The 15,143-nt window shown below is 53.6% G+C and overlaps 1 protein-coding gene across 3 annotated transcripts in view; it reads left to right on the forward strand.

Annotated features, from left to right (window-relative positions):
* The first annotated feature begins 10,403 nt into the window (after positions 1-10,403).
* Positions 10,404-15,143, forward strand: part of SRGAP3 (SLIT-ROBO Rho GTPase activating protein 3) — a 73,247-nt gene continuing 68,507 nt past the window's right edge. For 2 of the 3 annotated variants that reach the window (XM_053989248.1, XM_053989249.1), the window contains exon 1: positions 10,404-10,534. In XM_053989248.1, the coding sequence (XP_053845223.1) occupies positions 10,468-10,534 (67 nt within the window). In that variant the 5' untranslated portion in view covers positions 10,404-10,467. The remainder of the gene's footprint in view (positions 10,535-15,143) is intronic. The other variant, XM_053989247.1, reaches the window with a different exon arrangement.

Genomic DNA, 15,143 nt, shown 5'->3' on the forward strand with positions numbered 1-15,143 from the left:
AGGCTCACTGCCTTGTCTTCTGGCAGTGAAATGAACAGAAAGGCCCCTCTGTCTCTTAGAAGGTAAAACCCCAAACATGTGGGCTGTGCTTCTGCTTTGCCTTTGGAGATGACTGACTCAAGGTTTGGCTCAGTGTTTTCAGGTCAGCGCCTTCATTCCTGCTGTGGTTCTGGAGACCCTTCAGGATATGAAGTTTTCCCTTTGGGAGCAGTGTACTCCTGAGCAGTCTGTGCCTCAGGAGCCCACGCTAGGCACACACCCTGCCACCTCCCATGTCAGAGGTCCTTTGACTTGCAGGAGTTACGGATGCAGCCCATTTTGGCAGGGTCAGTGACAGCCAGAGCAGCATGGAGAGCTGAGTGCTGTGCTGCCCACGGTGCTGCAGGACAGAGGGGATGGAGAGGAGGGGTGGGAGGAGCAGGGCAGCACAGCCAGCAGTGGGGTGACCTCGGGCTGCTGAAGCCCAGCATGAGGCCACGCTGGCTGTCTGCTGGCTCAGCAGCTCAGCCCAACTCAGGGTTTGCTCAGGTGCATCTCAAGCTGTGCCTCAGCTTTGCTCCTGCCCTGGCTGTCTGGTCACCACAGTTCTGCCTCAGCTTTCCCCTCCTTGCAGCACCTCTGTTTTCATGTTAGGAGGGTGGGCTTTTTCCTTCAGACTGAAATTCACAGGTATTTAAAGTCCACAGTAATTTAAAAAAGATTTTCTGGTATTGTTAAACCACTAGATTCTCTCATAAAATGTACTTTTTATTGTCTTGACAAAGTATCTTTTGTCCTCATTTCCTGCTCAAGGCATTTGAATCTAAGTACATTTAAGCATCTATGGATCTGTATACATTTAAATAATAGCTCATGGATATTCCACTGTCACTGTAAACCAGATTTTTCTTACTGCAGTGATTAGGGGAGGACAGGAAAAGAAAATGTATCATGATTGGGACATGAGAAACCAGTGCCAAATCAGTGCCAACACAAATTAGTGCCAACACAAATTAGTGCAGCTTTTTTTTTTTCTGGAAAGCATTCATGGCTATACTTAGAACATGCTGGGACATTCCTGCTCCTGTCTAAAGGGAAGGATTCACATGCAGCTCACTGAGTGGCACCACAGCACTCAGTGCTGTGCCCATGCCAGCAGTGGAGGTTGGATGCAGAGCTCTGCTGCCCCACGGTGCCTTCGGGGGCTGCAGGAGCAGACCTTGGGCTGCTGCTCTGCCACCCCCACATTCCACAGGGCCGTGAGGGCAGCACAGTCAACACAGCATGAACTTAGAAAGAGGGAAGGAGAAATGAAACATCAGGGTGTAGCTGAACAATAGCAGGGCTGCTAGTTCTGTTGAAGCTCTTGGCTGCAGCTCCAGTGACCACAGTGCTGTCATTGCAGGGGGCAGTTCTCCAGCTGGAGGGACCTGCTCACACACCATTGGTTTTACTGGTGTTGTTGAGAATTCTAGTTGTCTGGGCCTCCTGCTGTGCGAGCCTCCCCCTTATCGATAGCATATCTGTTATGTGACACTCCTCTGTGCAAGGCAGCTCGAACCACACAGCAAATCTGCTTTAACTGCCTTGGAACAAAAGCCTAATGTAGTGTGCAAAATAGAGGGAGACAAAAAGGATAAAAATCAAATTAGATTCACTGTGCACACAAACTCTCAAACCCAAAGCGCAGTGATGCTGGTCATAGAGGGAAGAAAACAGCTTTAAAAACATGGCAAAAAAAGTGGATTGCTGTCTTTGCCTCTCTCTGGGAGTCTCTCTGTGTCCTGCAGGCACAGCCAGGCTGAGATGCTGTTGTGGTTCAGCTCGCCTTCCCTGCCTGCCCCAGGCAGCTGGTTTGTCCCCGTGGTGCTGACTGGAGGGGACAATCCCGGTGCTGCCAGACCTCACTCCCTGCAGGGCAGCCCCACGGCTGAGCCCGAGCTGCAGCGAGTGAAGGTGCAGCATTCCCTGTGAGCTGCAGCGAGTGAAGGTGCAGCATTCCCTGTGAGCTGCAGCGAGAGAAGGTGCAGCATTCCCTGTGAGCTGCAGCAAGTGAAGGTGCAGCATTCCCTGTGAGCTGCAGCAGCATCCCTGTCCTGCAGCTGAGGCAGGGCCTGGGGACCCTCCCAGGGGTTGGCAGCCTGGGCTTGGCCATGGGGGCACCTCACTGCTGCCAATGCAGCCCAAGCCTTCTGCAGATGCACGAGGGCTTGGCCAGGTCTGGATGTGCTGACACAGCTCATGTCAGCAAAGTGCTTATGCTGCTTCAGCTGTTCTGGGAAGGTTCGACTGATGCTGCTCCAGTAAACAGCCTTCCTTCTCCAGGGAAGGTACACCTCCATCCGCAGATCTCCCTGGCTTCAGGTGCTCCCTGCAGGGCTGTGCCCCCAGGTTATAGGCCAGAGCTGGCACTGATGGTGCAGAAGATTTGCACAGTGTGTTAAGTGAGTCCTGCAGGAGTGTGAAGGCCTTGGTGCCACCCTGTTCACTCCCTCGCATGAGGGTGTCGTGCCAGTGCTGTCCTCTCCTCTCCTCTCCTCTCCTCTCCTCTCCTCTCCTCTCCTCTCCTCTCCTCTCCTCTCCGGCCATTCCCCTCCTCTCTGCCCTTACATGCCTATAGCTGTGATTATCCCAACCTACTTTGCATTCAGTTGAGTTGGTGGAGGAAATCAGAAAATCCCCGCCTGCTAAATTAGTGTTGAAGCCAAGAGCCTGAAAAGCAACTTGTATGTGGAAGTGCTGGTGTTTTCCTGTGTGTGCCCAGTGGTGGATAATCCATGGCATGGACAGTGATGGGTAGTGCACTGAACCTGTTTCAGTGAGCCGAGTTCCTGAGAAAAGCTAAAAAGTCCCTCGGGGTGGGCTGCTAATAGTGACTGAGACCTGAGGTAACAAAATCCAGCCTCAGTGTCTCGGTGCTGCTGTGGTGCACAGGTCACTGGGTCTCTGTGCCGGTGTGAAGGGGCACTTAAAAACGCCCCAAAACCTTCCACTTTTTCAGGAAATAACACTTTCATGCTGGAATTTGCAATGAAGTTGTGAATGTGGCTGGAGGCTGGGGCTTCTCCAGGAAAAGGCCCCTTTGCCAGCTGTATTCAGCTCTAATGAGAGAGCTGAATTCTCCCTCAAAGCTGTGTTTTCCACTTGGCCCCCTTTCCCTCATCAATCGCTGTCAGTTCAGACAGAGGCCCCACATGCAGCTTCCCCTGGGCCTGTGTGCCGCCCGGGGCTGCCGGGGAGGACAGCCTGCCCTACTAAACTGCATCTCTGAGCCTCAGAACAATGGCGCTTTGTGTGAGCGCACAGTGCAGGCTCAGTTTCCCAGGCTTTTCCTTTTCTCCTGCCCCCTGTCCCGCTGGAAGCCCCCGGCAACGCAGGGCCGAGCGGGGGCTGCTGGCACCGAACAAAGGGAGTGGGGTGGGCCCCTCTGCCCCGGCTCCAGCTGCAGGTGCTGGATCATTTTCCTCAAGTACAACAGACCTGAGTCATTGGAGCAAAAACGCGCAGCAGGGTGCAAGGAGGGCTCCAGCCAGTGCTCCAGCAGGTCCACAGGCCGGCAGTGCCCTTGCTGCAGCCCTGGAGGCACGGTGATGGCACCGGGGGTGGCTTTGTGGGGACAGAGTGCTGCGGTGCCCTCGTGGTCTGCTTCGCTGAGGGCTCCCTGGCAACAGGTGATGGCAAGGCAGGTGGAGATGCTGCAGAGAAGAGCAACAGGCTGAGGCTTGAAAGGAATCAAACCAGGCTGAATCTCTGCAACAGGGTGCTGGTGCCCCTTCACGCGGGCAAGACTGCAGGGCCATCCAGTCTGCACACAAGGGGATGTTCCTTTCTATCAGCAGCCATGAAAGTACCCCCAGAAGGAAGCAGGAATGCTAACTCCACTTACAGACGTGGAAATGGGGGTGTGGAAAGGCCTTGGTGTCCCAGATGAGCCCGTTTCTGCCCCATGGGCCCGTGCCCACCCGCGTGCCCCTCCTGCCCCTCACTGCTGCCGAGGGCTCGGGTGCTGCTGGAAATGCAGGGCTCGCCCTCACCTCTGTGCCCTGCTGCAAATCCAGCCAAGCACCACCTCAGGTGGGCGTGCTGTGATGTGCAGGGCCCCTGTTTTGGTGCAGGGATGTTCGGGGCCATGGTGGCCAGGCTTTGCTGGCCCTGCTGGGCTGTGAAGGGGCCCTTCCACAGGGCACACAGCAAAAGCTCCTGCAGCTGCTTTCCAACCTGCTCCTGCACTTCAGAGCTCTGCACCCCAAAATGCCTAAAATTGCCGTTAGTGGGTTTCACACTGCAGATGGAGAGTTGGAGATTGCGTGTGACTAAATTAATTGGGAACAACAAACAGCAGGGACCCAACTATTGGAAAACACTGCCAGCCCAGCCACCACTGACACTGGGGCTTCCTTGGCTTCAGCATGGCCAGCTGCATGCTCTGTAGGGCAGACCTGAGGCTGCTGGCATCATTACCTGGCAGCTGCTGCCTTCTCTGCCCCACGGCCTGTCCTTCCTGAGCTGCTGTGCTGTTGGCCTCGTCCAGAAAGGCAGTGGTGGGGAAAGCTGTCTCTTATTTATAGCTGCATAGTCCCACGCAGTGCTGATCTGCAGGGTGCAGAGCCCCCAGTGATGGAAATGGATCAAGGAATAGACGTGTCTTGCATGTGACAAGAATGGGCTCAGTTCTACAGAAAAGAGTTGCCACCATGTGACCTGCAGAGAGGAGCTGAGAACAGCACTGTATGTGACAGGTGTAATACCTGCAGGCTCTGGCCTTGTGTCCATAGCCATTGATACCTCAGGAAGCGATTGATTGGCCGTAAACAGTAATTCAGGGAGGGTAAAGGGATGTTGTTAAAAGAGCAGCAAGCTCCTCCTCTTGTGCAAGTTCTTTTTTTGGTCTGTTGCTACAGCAACTCTCTACCAAGAACAAAGATGACAGCAAGATATTAAATTTTGCAGCAACTCAATTGACTCCTGATTTCCCTTCTTTTTTTGCCTTTGGTAACTGAATCCTGCTGCACTAATTGTGTTAGATTTCAGATGGAAATCGTGTGACAAGAATTCCTCTGTTGCTCTTTCCTCCTTCCCCTCAGAAACCAATTAAATCAATTTATTTAAATCCAGTGGGTGATTATAAACACTGTATTTCTTGGCCTTATTTCTTTTGTATGTGAACATCATGTATTTTACCCACAAATAATTTTTTGTACCAAAATCCCCAAAGCCTTGATATTCTTTAAAAAGAAACAAACACTTCTTGGCAAGTACTGTTTCGGCAAAGTTCAACGTATGCCGGTGGCACAGACCAGAAATGTAAAATCTGAGTAACTGCAACAGAGGTCATCTGGATTTGGGAATGTTAAAATTGGTTTCAGAGCACTGCTGCATTTCAGTTCTCCCTCCCCACAGCTTGTGTTTCTTGTGAGGCAGACCCTGGGGAGGCCACGGACCTGCGTGTCTGGGGTGACGTCTGCACGCGCAGAGCCCCGGGTCTGGGGCAGAGAGCCTGACAAGGACCTGCCTCACGTCAGGTACAGCAGGGCTGCTCCAGACAGGGCCAAGGGAGCTCAGCGCTGCAGGGAACGGGGATGAGGGGAAGAGAGGCCACTGGAGTTAGGCGGAGATGACGCAAACCACGACTGCTTCTGGCACTGGGATGAACTCCTGGGAGCACATCACCAGGGGAGAACAGCACCATCCCACGAGAGCAAAGCATGGTAACCAAAGTGCAAATCCAGCTGCACCACATGGCAGAGGTTTGTACCCCACCTTGAAGAATATTGTGCCTGCATGGTGGAAAAGGAGATGGTGGGACCATGCTGGATGGTGGAGCCGCAGCTCCCAGGAGCACAGGCTGGGGCATCCTCACCCCTGGGGAGGGAGAGAAAGGGGGAAATGGGGGCAGAGAGGAGCAATAACATATGGAGAAAGGGGGGGTGACTGATGCACTTGAATTATTACATATTTAGCTTTCCTCTGAATCAGTGGGAGTATAATTAACAATCTGGTTCTGGCAGCTTCAGCTTCAGCACGGTGTGCACAGGAGGGATGGGCCCAAGAGGAGTCTGGGCCGCCCTGGGCTTAGCACAAGATCAAAGCTGTGGAAACGGCCCAACAGAGTAAACAGCTCCTGTTGCTTTTCCTGGAGAGCTATGTGCAAAAGCACTTCTTTGGGGGTGTACGTAGTACAGGGCAAAGGGCTGCAAGCCACCCCGTGGGCAAGGCTTAACCAGCCACTGGGATTTCAGACACGCACCTTGAATATCAACGGGCAAATGCCAGCGTTGTGCAGGGATGTCCTTCCTGAAGGGCCTGGGCGTGGATGCTGAGTGCCCACTCCCTAAAGCAGTGGCTGCTCAAGCACCAGCTGAAGCTGCAGCTTTGACCACAGAGTCTGGGCAATCTCCCTGAGGAAATGGAGGCCGCAGATCTCTAGCAGGAAACTGCTCGCAAGAGCCTTTTCAGCACTGATAAGCGCCGTGCAGTGTGACCACGGCCTTGTGCAGTTACAACAGGTTCTGAGTAGCTTGGGACTCCAGTGCCTTTTACAGGAGAATTAGAGCTACTGGGGAGAATTGTGGTTGCCTTGCCAAGTTGTTTATCATAGTTCTTCATGCTTTTAGTCATACATAAATATTCCCATTTCTTACAGGGACTTGAATTATTGACCAGTGTAATGCTGAATTCTACTGGTACCACAAGGGCTTAAGATGGCAAGAGTGGAAAAGGCTGGGGTCAAGATGGGTGTGTATTTTAGAACGCTCTTTTTCTTCTCTGAATATTCATGGCCTCAAGGATGCTACACGTATTTTTGGAAGATACCTTTCTACTTACGACTGAGCGGTTAATACCTGAATAAAATAAAAATCAAAAGCAAACTTCTGGGATGCTTTACCTGAAAAACAACATGCATTTCCACATAGAAAAATCTTTGGCTGCAGTTATTTTGGGTGCAAAGGCAGGACCCATTGATACAGCTCTGTCAGTGCCAAGCTACAACTGCACTTCACTACAGAGATAAAAAAGGGAACAGAGTGAGAAGTAGTTCTCTGTTAATATGACAAGGTAACAGCACTTTGCCGGCAGGAAAGAAGATGTAAGGTTCAAAAAACAAAGGAGATGTAGTGCAGCACCAACAGCTGCTGTGTTACGTGTCTCCAGCTCGTTTACTCTTACACTGGAAAAGGTGTGTATGGAAGCCTTTCCCCAGCAGTCCAGCAGGTATCCAGTCTGTATCAGAGCCATGCCATTCCCACAGAGGGGACAGCCAGCAGGGCTGGCTTCTGCTGCCCCAGCTCATATGGATTTTATTCCCCTGCTGACCCTGCTGCAGCCGAGTGCTCTCCTGCATGGGCAATCTCTCCCAGTCTGGCTGGTTTACTGCAGGCCTCATGAGCCTGAGGCAGAGCCCACACCTCCTTGGGACCCTCGAGCCTGGACTGGAATAGTTTCCATCACCAAGCAGGGGTTTACAGCAACGTCCCAGGGAGGCTGCAGAGGGTTTAGCCACATATCAATGGCCAAAGTCGTCCCCCTTCCCCAGTTCTTCAGCCCAAGGAATGGCACAGGGGATTCTGCCTTTCAGAGATCTCAGGAAGGCAGAAAGGCCAAGGGAGAGCTGGGGTCATGTCACGAGCTGCCATACTCTGGGATGAGTAACTTGGTGGCAGCTGCAGCTCTGGCACTTGTGTAAGGTTGTGAAGGGTTTCATCAAACAGCTTGGTGTCCGTGTCATCTGTGGCTTGGTGTGGCCTCTGGCCTGGCTCCAGCCTTCTCTGGCAAAGCTTCACTGGCGTGAGCGTGGGGATGATGGATATTCCATCTCTGAAAGTATTCAAGACTGGACAGTGCTTGCAGCAACCTGGTCTAAGGAAGGTGTTCCTGCCCATGGCAGGGGGCTGGAATGAGATGAGCCTCAAAGTCCCTTCCAACCCAAAGCAGTCTGTGAATCCATGACCAGAGGGTCTGCCCAGCTCATGGTGACAAGGATGAGTGTCTCTGGAAGCAGCAGGTCAATACTCTGCTGAGGCTGCTGTGTGTATGTTCAGCACATCGTGAAACACTTACAGTTTGAAGCTGGAAACAAAGAGTGCAAGACAGCTTCTGCTTAAAAATTTTTCCTTAATTTAGGAATTGCTTTAAGCCAACATTACCTCTGCTTCCTGAGCACACACAAGGCTACTGCCCTGGAAATAATCTGCATTAGCCTTACTGGAGTGACCACGTTGCCATAGCTACTGTTGGTTTCTCTATACCTCAAGCTTGAAGTGTTTATTATGATTAAATCCCATCCCATCCCATTCCTCATTAAAAAATTCTGGGTTGAGAGTGTCACAAAGTGAATTACAATGTAATCCTTCCTTTTAAGAAGCTGTTTCAAGTAGAAATTCCACAAAGTATCTTAGACATTGATATTTATTAAAGATCATTAATTCATGATTGGATTATTTTTCTTCAGCCATCACTGCTTCTTTATTGTTTATGATATCTGAGTAGCAGAAACCCCTGTTGCTGTTGGATCATTTCATGACTAGGATTTTTCTTTCACCACTATTTTTCAGACCACTCTGAGAAAAGATGCTTAACACTCTCAGACACTCAGCTTTGACCACAGAGCTGGCCTCACAGGTTTGAACCAATTTGGCCAGAAAATCAAAATCTATCTTATAGCACAGTTGGTTATCAGGAATGCTGGCCTCACAGGTTTGAACCAATTTGGCCAGAAAATCAAAATCTATCTTATGGCACAGTTGGTTATCAGGAATGCTGGTCCTTGCTCTCTGAATCCCTGTGGGTATTGAAAGGAGAAGTGACTGCTGCTAGGATGAATCCTTTATGAAATTGCCCGTGCTTCTCTTTCCTTGCTTAGTTTGGTTTGTTTTTTCTTTGTGGAGAGCGAGCTCAGAACCATAAGGTCCCTCCAGGGTGTTCTTGGCTGTGGAGGAACGCAACATCATCATCCCTGGACTTTTCTGGTCATTGTAAATTGGCTTTTCCTTGCTTTGGGAGACGACACACCACTGGTGTACAGCAATCATTTCACACCCCAGGCACCCTCTCCAGAGACCTGATGTTCCTGGATGATCATTCTTTGATGCCTCTTGACTCTCCTTAGTGCTGCCTTTCCAGCCCTGCTCCAAGTACAGCTTAGGGCAGTCACACACAGCATCCCAGCCCAGCCCCTTCCCACATTCCCTGGCAGGGGATGCAGGAGCTCACCTAGGGACTGGTACACGCTCTGTGGCTGCTCCTGCCCTGCCACAAAACACTGAGCCATGCTCACAGCCACTGTGCCTGTGCCTTCCCTGTGGTCCCTGTCCTCTGCCTCTCCCTGTGCCCAGCGGGGATCCAGCACAGTTTTTGCTTTCCCTGAGACCCTGAGCCCTTAGTCCACCTGGAGCTGGAGTAAGGCTGCTCAGCCCTGAGCCTGTGCCTCACGTTCTGCTGTGGCTGCGTTTCCCTGGAAGGGTCGCTTTTCCTCGCTCCTCCCCAGGCCTTTCCACAGCCACTGAGACGCAGAATGCTCCTCTGTGTCGCCTGCTTGCACTAGGTAAATTATTTGTGTAATGAGCTGGGGTTATTTTTTAAAGTTGGCGGAGTAACTGTGAATCATCAAATCTCCCTGAATTCACTCCTCACACGACACCCATAAAAGAGCCCATTGTGCGGAGCGGTGATGGGAGCGGAGCCGGGGCCGGACAGAGGACGCACTCAGTCGATCGTGGATCTGCAGAGGCTGAGTCCGCGCATCGCCCGTCCGAGGGCTCGGGGGTGCCCCTGCAACGCTGCTGGCAAGTGTGTGAGGCCTCATGGACTGGGTCCCGAGCGCTCAGCTAGGACCCCTGACAAAGTGCCTTCACCACCGATGTTGCTTCTGCCGGAACGAACACTTTCTCCTTTTTTCCTTAGTTTTAATAAGGAGTGGCAAATCTGCTCCAGTGCACCCGCGCTGTCCCAGCGGTGACCGGATGGTGCCGGAGCCCCGGGCTGCGGAGGGGCCGCCCCGGGAGGGGGGGACACGCGGGGAGAGCGACACATCCCGCAGCGGGGGGACACGGGGCGGGACACGGGGCGATCCGCAGCCCGCGGTGCCCGAGCACGGCGGGGCCGCCGGCCCGGGGGGCGCGGCCGAGCCGAGCCGAGCCGAGCCGAGCCGAGCCGAGCCGAGCCGAGCCGTGCGGGGCCGTGCGGGCCCGGGCGGGGCCGGGGCGGGGCCGGGGCTCGGGAACGCCCGCCCCGCGCGCAACCTGAGCGCAGGAGCGGCGCCAGGGCCCCGCCTCGGCCGGCGGCGGGAGCGGCTGCGCTCGGCTCGGCTCGGCTCGGCTCGGCTGCGCCCTGCCCGGCTCTGCCCCGCCGCGCTCCGCTCCCGGCGGCGCTGCGCGGCCCCCGCGGTGTCCCCGGCGCCGCCAATGACGGCGGCCGCTGGCGGCGGCGGGGCCGCGGCCGGGTGAGGCGGCGGCGGCGGCGGTGCCGGCGGGGCCCGCGCCCTCCCGCACCATGTCAGCGCAGGGCAAGTTCAAGAAGGACAAAGAGATCATCGCCGACTACGAGGCGCAGGTCAAAGGTGCGGAGCGCGGGCCGGTGCGGGGCGCGGCGGGGCCGCCTTTGTGTGCGGGGCGGGGCGGGGACGGGCCGGCTCCGGCCGCGGGGGCTGCATCGCCGCCCCCCGCCCCTCCCGCGCTGCGGCAGCGCCGGGCGCGGAGCCGCGGCCCCCGGAGGCACCGGCGGGGGAGCCCCGGCCCGGCCCGGCCCGCCGGGCGCTGCCCTCGCCGTGCGGGGCTCGGCGTGCGGAGCGGCGCCGATGGGCACAGGTCGTTCCGCCCCCGAAGCGGCGCTGGCCGGGGCCGCCCTCCGGGGCAGCGCCCTGCGCCCACCGGGCAGCGGCGGCCGAGCCAGCCCCGGGCTCTGCGGGGTCGGGAGCGCTGCCCGCGGCCTCCCGGTGCCCAGGGCATCGATCCTGCGGTCCTTATGTAAGGAAGGTCGCCTCCGTGCTCCGGCCCCTCGCCTCCAGGCCCGCAGTCATTATTATGCAAGTGCCGGTAGTGGTGCGGGGTGCGGAGCTGGGCGGCAGGCGCCGCGTTCCTCAGTGTTGGAGAGGAATAAAACGAGAGGTTTTTTTTCTATTGAGACCACTGAGCAGCAAATCCCAGCCTCCAAGTTAATCTTGTTTCGAAGGAAAGTTGGTACCCTGTGACACATGGCAGCTCTGCAGCCCAGGGAAGGGCTGAGCAGGTTGGAGGCAGAGGGAAATGAGCCAGCGTAACCTTCTGTCCATTGCACACCCAGGGATTTTCGTGTTGGTACCAAACTGTAGTAATGGGCATTTCTGGATAACTTAATAAATCAACTCCTTATTGCGATAATTGCTAATTCTGTTAGCTGATGACAGTTCCTTTTCCCACCTTCAGACGGAGGATACTCTTAGCTGCTTACTTCATGCCTTTCACTTGCATTGCCTCCTTCAGTCCCCTCACTATTATATAAAACCAGCTCCACTCTCCCTTTGCTCAGTTGTTTTATATGGATATGTGTTCACCACTTCATTATATTTAAGTCCAGGACATGGTTAATTAAAAGTGTAAAATAGCTTTTCTGCAGATTAACTTGTGCTTGTGCAAACTCAAGAGCTTCCATTTTTCTCCAGATCCCAGCTCAGCTGGGTGATGGCTGGGCTGCACAGACTCTGCTTGGAAAAGTCTCTGCCCAACTGCGGCAGCGCGATGCCAGAGGGAGGGATTCTGGGGAAGGGGCTGGCTGTTGGTTTCGTGCCATTGTTTACTTTCGTGAATTTCAGTCTTTTGTAGCTGGCCTCGAAGAGTGACGGAACAGTCACAACACGCCCTGCTCGGTGCCAATTACCTTTCTGCTTGTCTGTAATTTGGGCAAATTGATGTTATTGCACCCTGCAGTTAAATGGATGAAATATTCTTTTAGTGGTATTGTTCGTTTTATGGGAGGGGCTTTGCATTTGTTCTTAGAGCCTGTCCCATGGTTTCACATTATTCTCAAAGATGTCCTGGGCCCAGTGATTCCTGCTTCTCGAGTGCTCAGGGTGCAGAGGGGTCACTGGAGGCAGGACTGGTTCTGAGCTGTTCCAAAAGCTTTGCTGTGGATGTCTCCAGTGTTTTTTTCTGATTGTTGTTTGTGACTGGAGTACTCACGGGCCATGATCATTCTTGGCCTGGCTTCTGTAGCCTCATGGTTTCCATATGTGAGGCAGTTAATGCTGGAGTGTGTGAGGGTGTTACATTACACCACAGTGATCACGTTTTGGGCAGCTGTAACGCAGACAGTTTGCTGATGGGCCAGTAATAATTTCCTTGGAACTGTTCTGTGCATAATTACACCTCCAGGAATGTCTGATTCCTGATACAGGGTACTTGGTCCGTGTTTTCAGCTGAATAAAGGCTAATTCTTATGTTGATAGGGTGTGCCTGTGCCTGTAGCTGGGGAGAGCTGGGCAGTCACACCCCAAGGCCCGTGTGTGCTGCCTGCCCGTGCCTTTGGGGAGGTGGCAGCTCCAGCCCTGGGACACACTGGGTCTGTCACAGGACCAGCGTGGTCTTGGGGTGACCACGGTGAGGTGCAGGGGCTCCAGTCCTCACAGCTGTGACTGGATTCATCACTCGCTGTCACCTCTCTGTGGGGACCAGGGTGGTCCTGCTTTTCCCACCTTGCTAAACTGTGGGAGGAGAATAACCATCTGAGTTCAGAGGGATTGGTGCAGAGCCCTGCTGTGGCTGTGCTTCCTCGCTAAACAGGAGCAATGTGAACAAACGTGGCTGAGCAGGCAGGGCAGCAGTTGGTCATTGCATTTGTAGGGACCCAAGGAGGGCTGGTGCCCGAAGATGCGCTGCAGAAGCTTTTTTTGTGCTCAGTTGTGTGTTGAGTGTGCCAGCCTGACATGGGCCAGGGTTTGTGATCATCTAAAGCTTCTCTGAGGCTGTGACTGTGACCATGAACACCCACCTCCACTTGTGCACAGTTTGGTCTCTCCTGGCTTGACTGAAGAATTGGATGTAGACTACCTCATTATCCCAGATATCCTGTTTATTTTCTTCAAGGACTGAGTCATTACACTGTTCATATCTAATCCCTTGCTACCCTCGTGAAGGCAGATGCCCAAACCTCCAGAGAAAGACTAAAATGGAAGAGAAATAGGGATAAAGAAGAGGGAAAGTGGTGGCAAGGGGGACTAACAACCGAAGTGTTGATACAGAAATGCTGAAATATGAAGATGATAATAGATGAAAATTTGAAGCAGTGATCTCATGCTATGGAGGATGGGCCGGGAATCTGAACACGACACAGTGCTTGTCCCCAGGGCATGGACAGGAAAATGGAAGGGAGAAGGGTGGAAAACCCTGCATGTGAGCTCCAGGGCGTATGTCAGCATGGATGGAAGAGCAGTAACCCCAGCAAAGCTGCCCTGGAAATGCGTTTGAAGACGAGGTCAGAGAGAATTGAAGTGGGCAGGGTGCTGCTGTTGTGAGGTGTCAGCCAGCGCTGGGTGAGGCGTTGATCTGCCAGCGGTGCCTCAGGTGTGCAAAACCAGAGAGAGGAGCTGACAACACACCTGGAATGACATGGAGGGGGAAAAAAGTTACTGAGGCTGATTTCAGGGAAGTTTGGCTGAAGCCTCTGGCTCTGGGGAATTAGAGCAAAGGCTGGGGTGGCTGTCAGTAGCTGCAGGGTGGGAGCTGAGCCCTGCCCGACGTGCGGGTGCTGCAGCCTCGGGTCCAGCAATCGAGGAGCCCACGCGCTGTGTGGGGAGAGAGATTGGAAGGGGGAGGGTTGAACTGGGAATTATCTTCGTGCACAGGGTGATTTATTGGCCATGATGGCTCTGTTCCTTCCCTGGAGAACTGTGTCTGCTCCTCTCATGGTGGGAGGGAGTTGTCCTGAAAATGCTTGGAAAGATAGCGGGGGTGTGTGGGGCGCATGTGGGTCTGCTCGAGAGCCCTGCTGCACACGGTGTTCCTGGGTGTCTGGGAGGGCTGGGGCTGGTGACGGGGGCTGACAGTGCTGCAGGGTGTGTGAGGCTCTGGGTCGGTGCCCCTCTGCTTTTGGGAGTGGGAGTAGGTGATGGCTGCTGTCCGCGGCGGCTGCAGGCGCAGTTCCTGCAGCTCTGCAGAGTGTCTGCTGCCTGCCCGTGCATGGAGACCTCTCTCTCACCTCTCCTGCACACACGCAGCGCTGGCAGGCTCCTTCCCACGGTGCAGTCTCTCCTGTCAGTTACCCAGGGTCTGTCCTTCTCTTCTGCTGCTGCTCTGCACCCTCCAGCTGTCCGGAGAGGGGAGAGCTGGCCCCAGCGCTGGCAGGAGATGCTTGCTGGGTGGTACCAGAAAAGAACACTTTTAGGAGGCAGGTTTTCTTATTTGCCTTAGCCTTGCAGACAGGAGTGGTGGTGTTAAAAATAAACACCAATGGAGATATGGCTGCAGATTTACAACTGCCACATGACAGCTGCCTGCGGAATACAGAACACAGCAGATCCTTGGATGCACAATTTAAAGTGCGTGTTTTCAGATGTACAAGTTTTTTTTTTATGTATCTAGCCAGAAATCTAAATAAATGTCTCTCTCTCATTATGGTTACATGCCTGATTTGTGGCTTTAATGCAGCAAAACAAACCAGTTTTAATTATGCAGATGCAACCGCCTATGGTCCAGCACTGGCAATCTTGCAGAAAATTGCGCATTGTGTTGATTGGCTGTTTAATTTTATATTGCTTCCTGCAGTTTTGCCTTAACCCTGGCAAGACACAGGTGCCTGTGTGATCCCTCTGGCTGCTGTTGGCAGGCGACTGCTGTGCAGCAGTGGCATCCTGTGTGACTGGCAGGTGACAGGATCCTGCGTGGTCCTGGGGGTGGGGCTCTCCAAAAGGTGCATCTGGCTGCAGAGTGGCACAGGGATGGTTCCTTGACTTCTGTGACTCTTAGTTGCCATGTAAATTGATAATAAAACCAGAGTTTGATGGTTTTAGCATCTAAAAACACTAAAAAGATTTGCAGACTTGGGCCAAAGTAAACTAATGTATTCTTTCTAATTTTCATAAAGTTTAGGTCAATTTACCATTGCCCATTAACTTCCTTTGACTTCTTCTATTGCAGTAGCTGCATCCCTTATTTTGTGTCTGTTTTCTTTTCCTATCTCTTGCCCCTTTCCACTTT

The sequence above is a fragment of the Vidua macroura genome, chromosome 13 (genome assembly GCF_024509145.1).
Source record: "Vidua macroura isolate BioBank_ID:100142 chromosome 13, ASM2450914v1, whole genome shotgun sequence".
In the NCBI taxonomy this organism is placed as follows: Eukaryota; Metazoa; Chordata; class Aves; order Passeriformes; family Viduidae; genus Vidua; species Vidua macroura.